This window comes from Muscardinus avellanarius, assembly GCF_963383645.1.
Source record: "Muscardinus avellanarius genome assembly, chromosome: 8".
In the NCBI taxonomy this organism is placed as follows: Eukaryota; Metazoa; Chordata; class Mammalia; order Rodentia; family Gliridae; genus Muscardinus; species Muscardinus avellanarius.
In genome coordinates this window covers 55,110,218-55,131,552 of record NC_137794.1, presented here as the reverse complement: position 1 = coordinate 55,131,552, position 21,335 = coordinate 55,110,218, and the positions used below count along the sequence as shown (strand labels likewise).

Genomic DNA, 21,335 nt, shown 5'->3' with positions numbered 1-21,335 from the left:
TTTTTTTTTTTTTTTTTTTTTTTTTTTGGTACTGGGGTTCCTGGAAACCCATCTACCTCCGGGCTACACTCCCAAACTTTTTTTTTTTTTTTTTTTTTCCGGAAACAGGGCCTCTTAAGCCAGTGAGGTTGGCTTCGAACCTGTGCAATCCTCCTGTCTCCACCTCCCCAAGTGCGGGGGATTACAAGTGTGCGCCACCACGCCCGGCATTGTAGGTATAATTTTAACTAATATTTTTAATAGGGGACATGAACTTGTTTTTTCTAGTTTAGGGCTTTTCTGATAGTTTATTAAATAGTCTAAACCAGAATTACTAAATTCACCAATCATGATATTTTCTTTCAGTGCTTCTTTTCAGTAAGTAAAGGATACAATCTCTTAAAATACTCATGAGTTTTGGAATGTGTATTTATACATATGTATGTTAGTTGAACGTAAGTTTTTCAACATCAAGATATCTGCTTTCTTGACTCCCATAAGTTGATGTCTTTGCTCTTATATTCCCCTGCCTTTATTTTTATCTGAAATAACGAAAATTTCTTTGCCAAGTACTGTCATCAGTAACCTTAACTAACCTGGCAAAATGACAAAGTGAATCAACTGAAACAATTTCTGTACCTTAGCCACACTGCTGATCGCTCCTGGGGAAAATCACACAGTGATGTAGACTGTGTCTGTATACCTTCAGACCATGATGTGCACTATACATGCATGGACTCTGAAATTGCCTAAATTTCTGGGATTACTCTGTAACTACTAAGTAGTTTCTATTCTTTTCCCTAATAGGATCATTTCTAAATTTCATCATTCTCCTTTATCACTCTTTCTTAACCTATCTTGCCTCATTCTTCCATTGCAGCACTTTTTACCAAAAGGAAATTGAGTCCTTCATGCTTGAACTCCCTCAATTTCCATTTCTTCCTTTTCTCAACTTTACCAGAAAAAAGTAAAAATAAAAAACCCACCTCTCCTCTCACCCTCATGAGCATACCCATCTCTACACTGTTTTCTGAGGTACTTTCTCTCCTTGCCGAGGACCCCATTTCTTTCAGTCTTGCAAGTTGCCCCTTTTCTTTTTTCTCTATCTTTAATTTATTCTTCTCAGTGGAAACTGTCTCCTTGGCTTAAAAGAATTGCAAATCCCTTTCACCTTTACCAAAAAATCTGCCTTAAAATATCGTTTTCCAATAATGTATGTATAATAAAGTTCTCTACTACTTGAATTTTTGAAATATCAATTGTACCAGTATTGGGAATGGCCTAGGAAGATTTGAGAAAGCTATGATTATTAATATATTTCAAAAATTGGGTGAGGGGCAAATGTGTGCAAGGACTTGGTTTCTGCCTAAAAGCAGGCAACTATTCCAATGTAAATTAACCTAGTTAAAGGTGATTAACAAGTTCCTAGGAGAGGAGAACTAGGCCTTTCTCTATCTAAAGACAGATCTTTGGAGAAGAGAACTAGGCCTTTATCTAAAGACAGATCTACATGATAATCTAGGGAGGTTGGAGCAGGGTTTGATCTTGCCCTTCATGAAAGGAGACACCTTGCCACACCTTGCTGGGGGAGGTACCTTACAGGATAAAGGGAGGTACCTTACAGGGACGTTCATGATGTCAGAATTAAGTAAACAAGATGGAGGTCATGGGTATAAAAAGTCAGGTTCATGTGCTGTATCTTGGGAGTGGTGAGTTGGCCAGGGCCACCCCCCCATGCCATTTTGGCATGGGGCTGTAACTATTTTCTGTATTTCTATCTTTTTAATAAACTTCTTTAAATCTTCAGCAACTGTCCAAGCTATGCACATTTATTCTTAGCTTAGGACAAGAACCTGCAGTTTTTCTGTTTTTTTGTCATTTTGTGTTTTGTTATGAGTTGGGGGAAAGTGTGTCCAGGACCCTTGCAGAGGTTCCCAGGGAACAGTTTCCCCACAACCATATTCTCCCAAACTGTAACGTTAACCTATAGTTACTGTTTCCCTTTTAATTTTCAACCACTATAGCCTGGTCAATGCTTGAACATAAGAAAACGAAATACCAAAAGATAGCTCTTAAGCCTATTTTTAAAAACTTTTAGATTACTAATTTTTGATATTTGATACTACTCATCATTTCATCAATCTTGCAACTTTTTTTCACTTTCTCAGGTTCCCTTGCTTGTTTTCTGTTTTCACCCTTGAAATGTTTACTATTTCCAAGACTGTGACTTTCCATCTTTTCTTTTCATTCTAAACATTTATCCTAGAAGCTGGGCATGGTGGTGCATGCCTATAATCCCAGTACTTGGGAGGTTGAGAGAGGAGGATCTTAAGTAAATCAATTTTATGTTTAAACTTAGGTCCCATCCATCCCTAAGATATCTTCTTATACATATGGATGTGTACAGCTTTAACAAACTTAGCAGGACTCTCAGCAACATAGCAAGACCCTGTTTCAAATACAAAAAATAAAATAATGCTAGGGGTATATCTTGGAGGTCGAATGTCTCTGTATTTAATCCCTGGTGAAACACACACACACACACACACACACACACACACACACACACACACTATCTTGGGACAATACCTTTATGCCTATATTACCTGAATCTTTAGGTATAGTGTCTAAACTTGGGACTCGTCAGAGATTCCTCTCCAGGGAATGGGAGGGAGAGACCTGAATTAATGACTGGGATAATTACCTCTCTTGCAACTGACAATTTTATTCTCTAAAACTAAGTTTTTTTTATCCCCTTCTCCAGTTAGGTAAATTCTCAAATCCACATGGGAAAGAGTAAACACCAAAATACAATGGGGGGTGGGTACTAGGTAGGGAATAGATCATAAGCAAGACAAAAGGACCTCCTGAGACATTTTAGGACTCCTGATTAAGATCATCCCCCTGTTCTCACTGGTTGGCCTTGGAGGGCAAATTCTAGGACCTGAGTCACACCCAGAGTTTTTGGAGGATTCCACCTTTCCTAGAATTTCCTTTAACTCTTTCAGGACTTTTCCTTTTTCAGGCTTCCTCCATGTCCTCTGTCAGGGACTAGAAATGTTTCAAAATTTATAGTTTTGGATTTGAGAATATTTTCATCTGAATAACAAGATATCTTTGGTACCTACATCTAAACACAAAATATATTTACTTTTCACATACATCTTATGTATTTTTAATGTTCCTGCATTTTGACTGTGACCTATAAGTTTAGGTGTGGAATCTTCCATTCATGATAGCACGTTGATATTCAAAAGAGTTAAAATTTGTTAGTGTTTTCCATTTAAGACTTTCATATTAGGGATGGTGTGTGTGTGTGTGTGTGTGTATGTGTGTGTGTGTGTGTGTGTGTGTGTGTGTGTGTGTGTGTGTTCCTGCAGACTTCTAGCCACATCAACATCGACATTCAGTTGTATGTTTCTACCTTGATTGCCCATAAATATCTCTTGCCAACCATTTTAGAACTGTCACATTTCTGCATACTTAGGTATGGAGTTGCATTCCATCTGTGCTCAAGCTAAAATCCTGGAAGTTGTAGGCAAACTTTTTCTATTTCCTAACATTCTTTCCAATCCCAATATCTACTTTGATTAACAGCTATTTCATATTTTGTAAGTATCTGATTTATAGGCATGGGACTTTAATATATAAAAGGCAGATACAAAACTTTTAGAAAGTTTTATAGTATAAAACAAGTTTTGAAATATTAGTTTATATTCCCTCTGGTAAATTTACCACACAGTTCTAGGCAGATTAATGGTTTAATTATATCAAACAAAACTCTCACTGCATTGAAGAAAATATAGGAGAGGGGTTTTGATTTTATTTTTGTAACCTTGGGGTAAAAATCTATAAACAACATGAAACATTCCTATGCCACATTTGAATAGGCAAATATTAAAATATTCTGACTAGTAAGGATTATTGGCCCCAAAACTTAAAATGAAAGAGACCAAATAGCAGATATTATTTATAACACATAAATCTTTAGTATCATTTGTATTTAACAAATTTTTATAAATCAATGAGAAAATAACCTTTAAAACTACAAAACAATTTTATAGTAGAAATAAGAACAGGGAGAAGTATAGGAAAGATGCTTAAAATGAATCCAAATCAATATTTCTATGAGATGAGCAGAAATGAAAATAGAATGCAATTTAAGGACATCCACTACAATTAACCCTGTATTCTTACTTACAGAAATCTAACCTATGGAAATTATAGCATAAAATTGAAGAGACATATTAATACTATTATTCATAAATACTGGTATTCATTGAAGCTCCCCCTCCCCTCCCTACCCTTTCCTCTCCTCCCTTTTCCTTCCTTCCTCCTTTCCTTCCTTGGGCTGCTAGGCAAGTGGTTTACCACTGAGCCCAAAGCTCTCTTTTAAAATAAAATATTTTGAAAACAACCCAAATGTTCAACAGTAGAAAAAGCTTTTTATTAAATTATAATGTATTCATATAATGACATTCCACTTTACTGTGCTTAAGAAGAATGAAGTAACAGGGCAATATTCATGTTACATTTTTCACTGAAAAAGCAAGCTGTCCTATTTATATAATATAACCCCATTTTTGTGCAATATATACATTATTTCATTTAATAAGTATTAATTAAGCACCTATCATGTTCCAGATACATAGTTCTAGGTACTTTAGATATAGTAGTGTTATGGTTTGGGAATGTTATGGTTTTGGGGAAACTGTCCCTGGGGACCCCTGTTAGGGTCCTGGACACAATTTCCCTCAAACCACCACAAAACCCAAAAAACAGAAAAACAGAAAAAAGCGCAGGTTCTTGTCCTGAGCTACACATTAGCCTGGACTCTTACTGGAGATTTAAAGAAGTTGATTAAAAAGATAGAAATACAGAAGATAGTTAACAGCCCCATGCCAGAATGGCATTGTGGGGGGGGGGGGGGTTCAAATGAATGCCTTACCAAAGATACAACATGTGGACCTGACTTTTTATACCCATGACCTCCATCTTGTTTATGTAATTCTGACTTAATAAATGTCTCTGTAAGGTTCCTCCCCCAGCAAGGTTTGGCAAGGTGTCTCCTGTCTTGAAGGTCGACCCCTCCTCCTATCCTAGCTAGATTTTCCAATTATTATGTAAACCTGTCTTTAGAATGAGGATGAGGAAGTCCTAGTTCCCCTCTCCTATAGACCTGCTAATTACCTTTAGCTAGGTTAATTTACATGGGAATAATTGCCTGCTTCTAGGCAGAAACCAAGTCCTTTCACAGATTTGCCCCTCACCCAATTTTTGGAATATATTAATAATCATAGCTTTCTCAAATCTTCCTAGACCATTCCCAATACCTGGTACATTAGTAAACAAGACAAAGTTCTCCCTTATATTTAGATTTTAGCTAGTGTAGAATGAAGAGCATATACATAAAAGGAAATGCAGCAAGCTAGAAAAGCTGTTTCTTAAAGTAGACATGGAATTGGAGAAATGTTTGGAATTGGAGAGATGTTGGGATCACTTTTTACTATATAAATTTAAAGTATATATGCACTCACATACATAAAATATAAAGACTTGAAATGTTCAAAAGCAGATTTATAAAACTCAAAGATTTTAGCTAATATTCAATTTAAGTATAATTTCTAGGATACAGATGATTATGAGACACAGAGTAGTCTGAAATTTCCATCTCTATTCTCTAGATCTTTTCTTGCTACAGAGGATGTGCTTTGGCCCAAATGTTATATATAAGATCCCAAATAGAAGCATTCAGGACATCTTCTATACAAAAGAAAATTGTTTTGATCATGAAATGCTTTGATTTTTTTACTTTGATACTTAAATAACTTGGTAATGTTTTCCAGGAAGCCATACTGTCATTTACATGTATATAAAGGGATTTAACCAGGACTTCCTGAGCACACCCTCATAGAAGGAAAAATAAAATGCATTGTTGCTGCTTATCCTTTCTGTACATACACATACACACACACAGAGCAATCATATATTCATAATTTTTTATAAATTTTAAGTGTGTAAATAGTATAATTTTCTGTTTATAACTTATACATATTACAAGTTATAAAGTTATATATTTTAGGTTTGTTGCTTATTGTATAACAATTACTTATAAATAAAATATATAGTATGTGATATCAATATAGAATATGTTAATTATATAATTGATAATTATAATGTTATAATATGTTAATTTCTGGTTCACATTTTATCCATAGTGTAATAAAATTCTTATTTTGTACTTTCCAACTGCTATGTAAGTCTTTTCCACCATATTATTACCCTAAAAAAATGTTGAATTCTTTAGTTGGATATTGAAGACTATTAAAGCCTGATTTATCTAATTTTAACTTTTATATATTTATACACTACTAAAGGTTCCAGCCACACAAAACTATTTGATCTTTCCCATTTTCTTGACATAAGTGTATGTGATTCTTTACGAAGTACTAGTGCAGTCCTCTTTTAATAAAAAGCAGTTTCTATTTGTGATTATGAGATGTTCCCAGTAGATGGCAGTGTTTCACATCATACTTCAACATTTGTAACTAATAGCACTGTGACATTCCAGTGCAATGTGAATTCGGCTAATTATTTGAAATTATATCCTAAATTAGAGATTAAATTTACAATACATTTAAAGTGGTGGGGAAAGTTTGGGGAAAGATAAAATTATAAGAAATCCTGAGTTTGTTGTATTTAACAATGTTGAACTAATGCTGATTGGCTTCCTAAGTGATTTTGCTTTCAGTGAGTAGAAACACTGTACAAACAAGGGTAACATCATAAACATAAAACACTGTACAAACAAGGGTAACATCATAAAAGTTTACTCCCTGATATTTGTGCTAATAAGAAAGAGGAATCTTAAAAATATTAATTTTTATTGTGTTCAACAATGAGTACTTTTTAGATAAATATCTCTGGTGTATAAAGAACTTTGAGATTTGGCTTAGACATAAAATTTTTAAAAAGCATTTTTTAAAGAGCTTAATTATATTAAGTGCTGAGATATACTTTAGCATTAAATTATAGGTTTTGGCACAAAAAATTGAATTTTAGCAGAAAAAAATGCCTCTGATGTTTGCCAGAGTATCACATGCTTCGTATCAAAAGAGCTTTAAATTATAACCAGTAAATTCTGTGTTTTAAATCACTTTAATACCAAATATCACTGATTTCTTTTCAAATCCCTACGGCACTATATGGAACTATAGTATAATTACAAATATTATTCTAATTACTATATGCTATGATGGAAGTATCTTAAGTAGGTATAATGATGATTATATATCCCATTATTTAGAGTTCTTTGCTTTTGGTGAGGTTTTATTGGGGTTTTTCTAATTAATATTTCTTCAGTTGAAACAATTTCACTAATAAGATGTTGCATATGTGTATATATTTTAGTTTTCACTCCACTATCTCAGTTTTTGATTCTCCCTTTTTATAACTCTACAAATAGTCTCTGCACATGTGGTTCTGTGTTTCATTCAGTGCCACATCCCCAGTATGTACAGGTTAGATACTAACCTGGTGTTGATGGATGTTGATTCTGGAAGTATTAATATAATTCAAATTGGACTTTTTTGTTTATACTCATTAAATTTCCTAATCTATACAAATTTATCAACAGCTTTTCAGAAAACTTCTCTGAAGTTGATAACTGCATCATGGGATAAACCTTGTTTTTATCTTTTTAGTTATATTATTTGTAGTCAGAATTTGTCTTATATGACTATTAGTTTGGGGAATTTATTAATATTTCTGTGACCTAATTATGTAGTCCATGGCTAGAAAGTTCTTATAGCTATCTAATATAAATTCTTATGTCTATTTTTAATTAGAGTGGTTACAGATTCTATTGAATCAACACTGTAAATTATGAACTACAAATGTTCACATGAGAAGACCCCCAGTTGATATCTGAATTCATTTACTTCTCTGGTATTTAGAAAGTCCAATTAATAGGCCATATGATATAGTTTTTATTTAAATTAATTTAAATATCTCATAATTAAAATAATTTCTAATTTAAATAATCCATATAGGTTGAATCTACACAGAGTATGATAAGAATTCTTGGGTTATCTGCAACCTTACCCAACTACCTCGATGTTGCCACGTTTCTACATGTTAACCCTTACATTGGACTTTTCTACTTTGATGGCCGTTTTCGACCAGTACCTCTTGGACAGACCTTTTTGGGAATTAAAAGTGCAAATAAGGTAAATACTCATTTTAATAATTCTTCTTTTCTACTAATGTTTCTGTTGACTTACTAAGGATTAATAGTCTAGAATTAGAGACTATAAAATATGATATCAGCGATATTCTAGACAAAAGCATACTTCCTGATGGTTGGTCTTAGAATAAGTCCTCATAGAAAGTTGATATAGTTTGCATTGCTGCTTTCAATGTATGTTTTGTGCTCTCAGCTGTTAAGTTTCAAAAAGTTACTTTGATTTGATTAAAACCTATTTTAAAATAATAAAAGCTCTAATTTAACTAACCATACACGTTTTGATATAATATTCACTTAAAACAAATAATAAGACCTCACAATTTTTTAAGCAATTGAAAAATAATTTTATAAGCTCTTAGTTGTAGTGCATACCTATCATTTTAGTACTTGGGAGGTTGAGGCAGGAGGATTCTAGATTCAGAGTCATCCTGAAACAGCTTGGTAAGGCCCTCTGTAACATAGTGACTCTCTGTTCCAAAATAAGAATAAAATAGGGCTGGGGTATAGCTAGTAATAAAATGCCTCTGGGTTCAATCTCCAGTATCACAAAAAACAAACAAATAAAAAAGGAAAAAGAAATTCACTGTAGCGACCATAGGGGATATACCCTGCTTTACAATATTCTATAACTGAATTGCCATATGAATTGTGTATATAAATGGCATTTCTAAAGTTCTATATAGTATTTAAAAATTTTTGTTTATCTAATTCCTTAAGTAGTACATCTGGAACTTTTTGCACTACTATGGTATTTACTATAGACCTACTTTATAATATAAAGGAACTACTTTGTTTAAAATTTATTATTTATTAGTCTGTCCAGTAACATATTTTTCTTTAAAAGAAATAGCGTTAGAGGGTGTATTGGTACATGCCTATAATCCCCATACTTGGAGGCTGAGACAAGAGAAGCACACATGCTAAAAGTCAGCCTCAACAAATTAGTGAGGCTCTTAGCAACTTACCAAGAGTCTGTTTCTATGTAAAATACATACATACATACACACATACATACATACATAGGGCTGGAGGTGTAGCTCAGAGGTAGAATGCTCCTAGGTTCAATCCCCAACACCACACACACACATACACACACACACACACACACAAAGAAAACAAAAGGAAATCATGTATTGTTATGTCCAACTGGTCTTGTTTTCTGTTATTTCTTGTCTAAAAAAAATTTTAATAATAAAATTGAGCCATCTTTATACTACTATAAGTAAAATATCCAACTCATAAATATCAGAAATGGCATTATTACAATAAATAATGTTTTTAGCTGCATTGCATAAAAGTGGGATAGCTTTTAAATTGTAGAGAGCCTTTTCAAATTTATGCACAAAAGTATGTAATTTATGATATGATAATAGTTATGATATGTGTATTTCAACCCTCATGAATTGTTTTAAGTGTTCTTTTTATTTGCTGCTTGGTTTTATTCTTTTTCTTTTTGGTCATTGGTCATGTATTGATAAATAATTGATTACTTAGTTCATTTTAATGTATCATTACAACAAATGTAGAACTGTTTATAGCTTTATATTGTTTTAGCTTTATAACTTAAATGACAGCAGCTGCTTATCACAGAGAGATGTTAAGAAAAAATAATTTCAGATGTTTGTCAGCCATTTTAAGCCATATTTTCTTGCAGTTGCATCATATAAATTGATAAATCCCTTAAAGCTATTTAAATTAAAGTAGTTTTCATCACAGCATATTAGCATTACATTCATGAAAGTCTTGGTGTTAGATGATAAACTGCCATTTTTTTGAAGATTTAGAAATTAAAAAGTTACATTCATGTAGATTATAAACAGTATATTATGTTTGTTATAAATGTAGATTTTTATCTTATTAAAATTTATTAGTTTTATTCTTGGTTGAAAACTGCAGTTGGTAATCAGTAAGCATTTCTCCAGGGTGTTGCCAACATATTTTGTAACCAGTTATTGTGTCATTTATTATGAAAAGAATTTTTTTAGATTTCTGTTTCATTCAGAAACTCAATATGATTCAGTTATTATGAGAGAGTATGAGAAAGTGCTTTTAACTAATGCACTTAATTACTTACTTTTTAGTAAGTCTTTCTAATTCGAAAAAATGGTTTGGCCAGAACTCAACCCCAGGTATATTGAAAAAGTGATTGGGATTTATCAGGGGAAAGTGAAAGGCATAAATTATTTTATGATAATCTCATCGTATTTAGCCACTGTCAGACTAAGAATTTTTAGGTTTTTACTCTAGTGAAACAAAAAAATTCAAATCATAGTCATTTCAGATATACCTGACCCTTGTTATCCCCTCCAAATGCTTGTGGATAAATGTTAAGTGACATATGTTTGGTCTACGTTTTTAACTTAGCTGTCTTACCTTTTTGATTAGAAGCTTTCTCATCATAAACAGGGAAGATGAAAATAAAATAGTACTTTCCTTAGGTTCCAGCTCTAAATATCTTTTGGCATCTACCTATAGAATCCTTGAAACTTTGAGTCTTATACAGGGAAGGTGTATAGTCTATGGGATAAAATAAAATAAAAACAGCCTAAAGAGTTGGTTTTTCTAGGGAAAGCAGAGAGGACTTTAAAATTATATTCTAAAATATACTTAACTCACTTGTATATTATCTTTAAATATATTGTCCTTTTAAAACTTGGCCCTATTAAATAATACTCTCAAAGTAAGGTTTGAGGTACTTTACTAAAGTGTTTCTTAAATGCATTGTGTTTGCTTCTTATGGATTGTTCTGTGTTAGATATTTCTATTGTGTTTGTATTGTGTTTGTTGCTTCTATATACTAATTAGACTGAAAATTAAAAGGATGTATTATAGTTGGCATGATTTTATTTGTAATTAAACAGTTTATAATTTTTTTATGTTTTAAATTTTTTAAGATGCAGCAGTTGAATAACATGGATGAAGTATGCTATGAAAGTGTTTTGAAGCAAGTAAAGGCTGGACACCAGGTACACTTAATTTATTTATTTATTTATTTATTTATTTATTTATTTATTTATTTATTTATTTATTTATTTTGGTGGTACTGAGGTTCCTGGAAACCCTTCTACCTCTGGGCTACACTCCCAGACCTATTTTTATGTATTTTTTTTATTTGGAAACAGGGTCTCTTAAGCCAGTGAGGCTGGCTTTGAACCTGCATGACCCTCCTGTCTCCACCTCCCAAGCATGGGGACTACTAGCGTGCGCCACCACACCCGACTTATTTTACCTATTTTAAAAGAGTGCTTAATGATAAAAATTATTAATTTTCAGGTCCTCCATGTAAAATTCTTCTATAATTCTGAGAGAGTGTCTCAAGTTGTATTCCTGAATAAGTGTTTAAGCCCAATGAGTAAAATAAGTAGACATGTAACTCATAAAAATATTTACAGATAATATTGATAGTATTGATAGGTCATGCTACTTTGTTTGCCATCATCTTATTAAATATTTGTGAAAAGAAAAAGATTTTTTCTCGACACGTTTCTTTTCATCTTTTTTTGTGTGTGTGGTACTGGGGGTGGAGCCCAGGGGCATTCTATCCCCGAGCTACACCCCCTTCCCTATTTTTTATTCTTTATTTTGAAACCAGATCTCAATGAGTTGCAGAGGGCCTCACTAAGTAGCTGAGGCTGGCTGCAAACCTCCATCCTCCTATCTCAGCCTCCTGAATGCTGGGATTACAAGGGTGTGCCACCACACCTGGCTTCTTTTAATTTTTTAAAGAAAAACACCCTGCTCTTATACCATAATTTTAATTCATATTTTCTTACATATGTAAAAAATTTTAATATTACATTATTTTTACTGTTTTTGTGAAGCAGTATTAATTGAAATACATAACACTTTGTATTATTTGATGGTGCTTATGAATTCCTTAAGTGCATGAGTCTTTTTTTCCCACCAGACCAAATCTCATTTGTAGGTTCAATATATAAAACAAATCAAAGATGCATTACACTTGAAAACATGGGATACCACTTACTAAGTGTCCTTGAGACTTTAGATCTTTTTTAGGAAACAGTTTTAAAATCCATTTTGCAACTAATCTTAACAAAAAGTGCTTGGTTTTATCAGTTTATCTTTATTTGGGATTTCCTTTCCCTGTTTAGTTTAAACCATTTTAAATTTAAATTTTGATATTTCATTAACCATTTAATTGAAAAATTAAGGAACCCTGATCATTTTTATGTGCTTTAGTTGGTACATTATAGTCTCACATCATAAAAAAATCATGTTGACAGTGATATACATGTACCCATCACTTGGTGCCCCCCTCCAGCCTCCTGTTTCCCCCTTTCCCAATACAGAGTACTGAGATTGGTGTTACTATATTCACATATGTACACATAGTCGATGGTAGTAATTCTATTAATGAACTGCAGTCTTCTTCCTCTCCTTCCCTTAGACATCCTTCCTGGCTCCACTGAGGTTTCTCCTCCATCATCTGGAGTCCCTCCTCTATCCCAATTTTATATTAAAGTGATTTAAAATTATTAAGAATAATAGTATCTGTTCTTTTTTTTTTAGCTCTTTTTCTTCCTTAGCTCTGAATAAGTATCTGAAGCTGATAAAAAATATTGTTTGTTTGTTTGTTTGTTTGTTTACTTATTTATGCGGTACTGGGGATGGAACTCAGGGGCATTCTGCCTCCAATCTCAAAATGCCACTCAGCCTTATTTTTTATTCTTTATTTTTAAAACAGGGTCTTACTGGATTTCAAAGGGCCTCACTAAGTAGCTGAGGCTTTCTGCGAATCGTGATTCTCCTGTCTTAGCCCCCCTAAATGCTGGGATTACAAACATGCACTACCATGCCCAGCTCAAAAATTATCTTAAATTTATTATCTCATTTAATTGTTTCTGCAATCTATGAGGTAGGAACTATAATCCTCACTTGACAGGGGAAATTGAGGTTCTGTGCAAAAAAAGTAACGTTTAGGTCCTATAAATTTGTATATATATATATTAGTTTGTGGGTCTGGAGATGGAACCCAGGGGCATTCAACCTTCGAGCTACACCCTCTGCCCTATTTTGTATTTTTATTTATTTTGAACCAGGGTCTCACTAAGTTGCAGAGGGCCTCACTAAGTAGTTGAGGTTGTCTGCAAACCGTGATCCTCTGGTCTCAGCCTCCCAAATGCTGGGATTACAACATGCTTCTCTTTCAATATTGTATTGCCTATTCTAGGTCTCCCTTTTACTTTGAACTGTGAATCAATGACATTTTTCATCAGAATTTTTAGTCATGATTGCATTTCTTCTATCACATGATACTCTTTTAAAATCTATGATAGATTTTATTACAAATGCATACTGTTGAATTTTTTCTCTTTTCAAATAATGAAAATTTAAATGTAAATACTTTATTATGTAATATATAATAGATGTTTTATCTGTTTACTTTTTTCAGGAAAACACCTGTCACTCCTCTCAATATTTTTTGTAATTGAACAGATTGGGAAATATGAATAATTTTAAGAAGCCACTAGTAGAAATATTATTATGTTATATTAGAATTAAAGAAATTAACCATTCATTTTGCATCATAGCACCTAAAGACGAGAAAAATAGATCATAGAGAACTGATTTTAGGACATACACAAACACACACACACACACACACACACACACACATACACACACAGCACTGATATCAAAATCCATGTATACTTGAGTTTCATAAAATGCTATAATATATGCGTCAAACCTATATATACATTCTTCCATATATTTTATATCCATCTCTAGATTTCTTAATACCTAATACAGTATAAATTTTATGTAAATTGTTGTTATACTGTATTGTTTAGGGAACAATGAGTTAAAAATATCTGTATATATTCAGTAAAAGTGCAATATTTGGTTTTGTTTTGAATATTTTCTGTCATTTAATTGAATCTACAATGCAGAACCTGTGGATTAGGAACCCATGGATCCTTATGCAATCAGAGAGCTGCTGGTACTTGTTACATTATTGTGGAACATAGGATTTCCTCTCATCAGAATAAATTGCTTGAGGGAGGGGCTAAAAGGCAGTTTACCAAGATCTTTTTAAGTGAAACTGATAAAAACACATATCCATGTATAAACATACATGTAAAATATACATCATTGTAAATTCTAAGCAATGTAAGTAAATAGTTTAATAATTCATTTACTGCCAGTAGAACAAGATAGTTATTTTGAAGACTTTGAACATATGGATTATTCGTTTTTATTGGGTTATAGCCTTAATTATGCTGTGTGTGTGTGTGTGTGTGTGTGTGTGTGTGTGTGTGTGTGTTTTACTGGAGACTGAGGCCAGGAGGTTTCTACCTCTGAGCTATACCCCAGCCCTATTTTATTTTTTATTTTGAAACAGAGTCTCACTAAGTTGTCAGGCCTGGCCTCAAAGTTGGGATCCTCATATCTCAGGCTTCCAAGTGCTGGAATTATAGGTATACCACCATTCCTAGCAAAATTGTTTTTAAATATATTTATTATACCTCAAGTTTTTAAAATATGATCTTATCATTTTTTGAAAAATAAAATACAGCCTTAACTCTAAATGTTAGGGAAGTTAGTAATTATATTTTCTTTTGTAGCTGGATAAAAATTCAAATAAATGTAACTTAAGGGATTCCAGGAAAACTGTCCTCTTCTATTGTGACATAGGTCTCTCACTATAATAGGGTCTAATATGTCTCCTTGGAAATCAAGATATTTCAAATATAGGTGCTGACTGGAAATGTCTAGTCAGTACAGATAAAGTCTCAACTGTCAGCTGTTTTTTTCTTAGTGTAAACCCATCTGTTGCATTGCTTTTCAGACTGAAAACTGAGTAAGGGCAGGCTCCTATTATAGTAAATGTATACTATAATAAATCTGGTGCCTAGTTAGAAAGGACAAACTTAAATGGGATGCCTGAGGTGACTAGGAGCTGGTGTTTCTAGGACATGAGGAACCTAGTTATTCAAAATGCACACAGCTGAGGCAAGGGTAGGTCAGAATTACCTCTGTACCTTTTGTTTCGTAAGACACGAGTGCCAGCTCTTTAAGAAGTTGTGACCTTCAGGTTTTCTTCTCCATATTCACATCTGGCTGAAAATGCACTGTGGGTGATTGTGTAAAGTATGATCACTATTGTTATAGGGTGATCACCAGAGAAGACCAATCAGACTTAGTTTAAGCCTAATAGAAAGTCTCTATTAGCTGGCCAGTGACTGCACCTCAGGGTGTTTAGTCCTGAGTGCAGCCCTGAGACATTTTTCAGTGCTCTTTTTATACATCAAAATCACAAGCTCAGGAGTGAAGAGTTTAGGTTCTCACAGAATGAACAATCAACAGTTGTTGTTTTCTCTATATGTGTGTGAGTGTGCAAGTCAGGCAGAAAGTACAGAAACCAGGAACAGCATTGTGCAGGAGCTCAACAACCCATGTCTGTCTCTTTTGATTGTTTTAAGGATAGAAAGTTCCTAACAGCCTTTATATAGGTATAAGCGAAGTAGGAGTTACAGAAGCCAAACAGGCAGTTTTGCATGCCGGCGAGGTACCTGTTGATGAACATTAGTGCCTTGGGGTCACCTAGGGTAACATCATGGCATTACTGAAGCTAAGGCCTAGGCTCACTTTATTACACTATTTGAGAGCCTGGGACAGACCCTCTTATCTGAGATAACATCCAGATCTGTGCTGCTACAAACAAGAATTAAAGCAGAATAACTATGACCCTTCTTTAGACTATATGTCCTAACGAGCAAGGTTTAGGCTATGGATTCATAAGTTCTGTTTGTGAACTATTAGAATGATATTTGTTTTTCCTAAAAGTAGGATTTTCTTAAGTTTTTTAGAAATAGCTACATAGTTATTGGACTTTAATTATAAAAATAAAGTGTAGCTTCCATATTATTTTACCTCCTTTATTATAAGTTTATACATTTCCCTGTAGTCTTTTTCCTTCTTTTTTTTTTTTTTTTTTTTTTGGCGGGTCTGGGGATGGAACCCAGGGGCATTCGACCTCTGAGCTACACTCCCTGCCCTGTTTTTTAATTCTTTATTTTGAAACAGGGTCTTACTAAGTTGCAAAGCACCTCATTAAGTAGCTGAGGCTGTCCACGAACCACAATCTTCCAGTCAGTATCAGCCTCCCAAATGCTGGGATTACAAGCATGCGCCACTACGCCTGGCTTCCCTGTAGTCTTTTATCCATTTACACATGTAGCTTTTAATTTTCTGTCTTAAGCTTAATTTTAATCATAAAATCATTTCTTAAAGGGCTAGAGATATAGCATCATGCTAGAGCCTTTACTCAGTATGCATGAAACTTTGGGATCAATCCCACTACTATCAAAAAGATTTTTAACTTAGGATAAATTTGCTAAAATGGACTTATGGCACAAATGACCACATCTTTGTGGTCTTGCTACACAACCCTATAATAGATTCCAAATGATTATAACATTTTGTTGTTACAGCAGATTTATATTAGATTTAATAAACTTAAGTTATTTCTCCTGAATAATGATATCAGTGTAGTTTGATGTAAAGTTGCATCCTAATGTGAACTTGCCATTTTAAAATTTTTTATATTGAGGCATGTAAAATGGGATGGAGCCATACTAGTAAATTTTTCTTACAATTGGCAACTATTACATCTAAAGCATGATTATAATAATACATGCGGTACATACTGTTTTTCCATGTGCTGGGTGTATATTTATTTTTCAGTTAGAAAAACCTATTCTTCCCTAATGCAACGTTATTATCTTGCCCTCTATACTTGTATTTTTATTTTTTATTTTTTCATTTATTCATTTATTTATTTGTTTTTCTGCAATGGGGATGGAACTCAGGGGCATTCTACCTTCAAGCTACACTCCCAGCCCTATTTTTTATTCTTTATTATGGAACAGGGTCTCACTAAGTAGCAGAGGCTGTCCTCGAGCCACAATCCTCCTGTCTTAGCCTCCCAAATGCTGGGATTACAAGAGTGTACCACTATGCCTACCTGTATTCGTATTTTTAAAATGTGATTTCAGCATAAATGATATAACAACGAGACTGAATAAAGAAAGTGTTTTAGTTGTTGGGCATGCCAGAAAGCAATAATGATGGACAAAAAAACAGTCACTGCTAATTTTACTACTCAGAGGTAGCTTCTGTTGGTGTGTGTCCTTTCATTTTTTTTTAGAACATTTTATCTTCTTAATTTTCCATCCTTTTTGGGGGGTATTTTTCCCCATACTTTCTCTATTGTATTTTTCCTATTAAAAAATGTGACAGAACCACACAAGAAATCAGTAACATTAAAGTGTAAATATATGCTTTGCCTACAGATGGTATATTTAAAAATCACAGTCACTAGCCTGGCATGGTGGTGCACACTTGTAATCCCAGCATTTGGAGGCTGAGACCGGAGGATTACGGTTGCGGACAGCCCCAGCTACTTAGTGAGACCCTGTTTCAAAATAAAAAATAAAAAATAGGTTACGGGTATAATCGAAGGTCGAATGTCCCTGGGTTCCATCAGCAGACCCGCAAAAAATAAAATAAAATAAATAATCACTGTACTCTACACAGTGTCACCCTTTTAAATTTTGTGTTCCAGTAGCACAGGTCCTACCATGAAAGATGGGTTCCAAGGGAATACTTTTGGTGTTAGCTTCTAGTATAGTATGGACATGAAGTCTGTGTTAAATAGTATTTGATTATGATGACTTGCCCTGTCTCTAGACACTTAACACTCTTAGCAAGATAAGAATCATGGGAAATATGAAATGCAGGGTTCTACAACCCACTAGTTGAAATTTGCCTCTAGTGCTGATAGTATTAAGAAGCACAGGCCAGTGCCTTCAATTATCATACTACTCTTATAAGGCAATGGGTCTTTTACATTAAGGCAGTTAAGATTTTTTTTTAACAACATAATCTAAGAACAAAGCTATCATTTTTATTTTTTTTACTCCCTACATTGTGTGAGTACCTTTGGAAAAGTTGTCCCAAACTTCAATCTTTACCTGTGTCTGTCTTTTCTGAAAGATTGCTCTAAGTCCTCTATTAGCACGTTGATCTACCAAGTACTATTTGCCCTATAAGATTGTTTGGCTTGGTAAGTGCCAGTTCCTGCTAATGGCTTTGTAATATGTTCAGCACTGAAAATTATGGTATAGGCACTTGGAAAGCAAGTCTTTTATTACTCATTTGATTTTAAAGTTGGGGTAGTTTCTCTTTCAAAAAGATTGCAGTCCTTGATTGATTCCATCACACAAGAGTTAGTACTTCGGTCGGGCGTGATGGCGCACGCTTGTAATCCCCGCGCTTGGGAGGCTGAGACAGGAGGATCACACAGGTTCAAAGCCGGCCTCATCTACTTAGTGAGGCTTTCAGCAACTTAGTGAGACCCTGTTTCCAAATAAAATATTAAAAAGGTCTGGGAGTATAGCCCGGAGGTAGAAAGCCTCTGGGTTCCACCCCTAGTACCACCAAAAAAAAAAAGTACTTTGTTAGTACTTCATATTAGTCACTGATACTCAGACTCATATAGGGGTTTGTTTTCAGGATTGAGAACCACTCAGAGTGTTAATTTTTCTTTTTTTCTTTTTTTCCATCTTCTTGAAGAGACATCTTAACTAAGCTTTGGTATTATATTCTGCTTTTGTTAGCAGATTAACAAAGAACTTCCCAGTGCAAAGGTATCTCTGAATTGCATTTTTTTTCCACTCATATCTGAGGTTGAAGATAATGTTATCCCAGTTTCTGGCTGTCTTTGTATAAGGTTCCAAATGATTATTTTAAATAAATGTATTTGTATGCATCCATCTGTCAGAAAAGGAGAAAACTAGTTTAACAATCTTTTTACCTTATTGAAAAAACTGACATCGAAATTAGCTTTTCGATTACAGAATCGAATTCTCTGTTGACTGAAAAGTTTAACCATCTGTGCTTCATTCTAAGAAGCTTTCTGTTTAAATATTTCATTGTACATATAAATACAGTAAGTTATGTATAGTGTGTGTGTGTGGAGAGAGAGAAACAGATTTGCTTTTGCAATTCACTTATAGTTAAAACTAACAATGTTAATTAAGCAGCTGAGAACATAGTTGATAAATGTGCTTTTTTGTTATTAAGAAAATTTAGTTATTTCTTAGGAGGTTATATGCTTGATCTTTAGATGCATTTTTTACCTTTATTTTAGTCATTAGTATATACATATTTATAATGTCAGTCTATTCTGTTACAAGAAAACTAATTGAATTTCCCATCACCACATCATTCTTCTAGTTTAAAAAAAAAATCCCTTCAGTGAGTACTCCTGACCTTATGTTTGTTTGCCTGTTTGTTTGTTTGTTTGTTTGTTTTCTGGTCTTCAGGTGTTCAGTATCTTGGATTTCTCTCTGGTTTGGTACTTTGATTTAAGTACTTTGGTTTATCAGAGCAGCTACTTTTCACATCACTATTGAGTGAAATATATATTCATTAAAAAAAAACTTCTTGTCTCTCAGGCAACTGAACAGTTTTTATGCTAAGAAATTAATAATTTTCTCTTAAATGTACATATTAATATATTTGTTACCCCCTCCAATTTGGGCTAAATTAGAACACAGGAATTTTTTGTTCAAAAGCCATCCTGATATGCTCTGATCATACTATTCCATGGGTTTCAGTATACCAATCATCTAAACTTGTGTGCTCATGTACTTAATAGATTTTATGTACAGCTTTGCCTTAAAAGTATTAAAAACAGTAGGAGGCAGTTGTGTTCCACTCAGGCATGTGTGATGACAGATGGAGAAAATCTTTTCATGTTGATTTTTCAACAGTCCTTCTCTGCAAGACTTCAAGCTCTTCTTGGCTACTGGGAAATTAAAAGTTGGCGATTCAGCCTTTAATTTTGATCCATCTGCTCAAACTAATGAGACGTCTCATTTGTAAGCTTCTCTTTGTGTTACCAAATGCAAGTACAGCTTTATCATTCCTGTTAATAATTCCCCTCCTCCTGTGTAACTTGCAGAATGGGAAAATAATTGATGCCTTAACTCTATTGAGATTTTTCTTGTTACACAAACTTTGTTACAGTAATAGGAAAAGAAATGAGGAACTTCCTTAGATTACAGCATATGTAGTAAGTTAATTTATTCTTTTTTCACATTGTTAAAAACATTAAGCTCTTTATTTAGTAGCTTCTGATTCAAAATGGACCTCTGATTTAAAGGAATAAAAGGATTTGTGATATTGAAGAAAAAAGTCTTCAGCCTTTCAGTAATGCTAAACATCAGCCTTTATTTATTTAGACGTATTTATTTTCTCTTTCCTTATTCATAAGTTATTAGTAAATATTTCTGTTTCTAATAAGAAACCATTTAAAAAGTTTACTGACAATCAGAGGCAATCATAATTTACTATTATCTGAAGGAAATGATTTTCACTTCTTAGCATTGGTTCTTAAGGTATATTAAAATCCTGAATTGTGTACAAAGCAAATCCTACCATGCTAACTTTAAAGTGAAAATTTCCATTGGCCTGTTGGCCTTTTAAAAAGTTTTTATCTTTTAAATACATGCATCTTTCATTCTGCTCTCTATTCCTTCAGTCCCATGAGGTGTAACCCCAAAGGAATATAAAAGCAAGATTGCTAAGAAGACATTTTATTTATAAGCACAAGAACTAAAGATACTTCTCTTTCATCTTTACCACTAAAGACAGTACTACTAAACAAATACTTCAGTTTTTAGCCACAAGAAAAATAAAAATGAAGCATTTCCTAAATCTTTACTTTTGAAAAAGCCTTTTATGAAAAGCTTTATTAAGTCTTATATCAAACTAAAGCATCCTTATCCTTCATGTTTCACAGGTAAAAGTAATCTTTTGTTACCCCTGAATTTTTTAGTTTATTTTTCATTGATGGTACAATTATCTGCTTAGAAATTTTGCTCTGTATAAGAGAATTTCTTCAGTACATCTCTGTATAACTAATATATAAAAATAGTCTATACTTTTGTATGTGCTTCTCTTTTTTTATGATACGGGGGATGAACTTGGGGGCATCGTACCTTTGAGCTACACCCCTAGTCCTATTTTTAATATTTTTAAAAATATTTTTGAAACAGGGTCTCACTGAGTTGCAAAGGGC

The 21,335-nt window shown here is 33.5% G+C and overlaps 1 protein-coding gene across 1 annotated transcript in view; it reads left to right on the top strand.

The window, feature by feature from the left end:
* ASCC3 (activating signal cointegrator 1 complex subunit 3) overlaps positions 1–21,335 on the top strand; it is a gene marked incomplete at its 3' end in the record, with an annotated part of 321,972 nt that overhangs the window by 101,308 nt on the left and 199,329 nt on the right. Inside the window, exons 11-12 of the mRNA XM_080700024.1 lie at positions 8,031–8,207; positions 11,119–11,190. Of these exons, the coding sequence (XP_080556150.1) occupies positions 8,031–8,207; positions 11,119–11,190 (249 nt within the window). The remainder of the gene's footprint in view (positions 1–8,030; positions 8,208–11,118; positions 11,191–21,335) is intronic.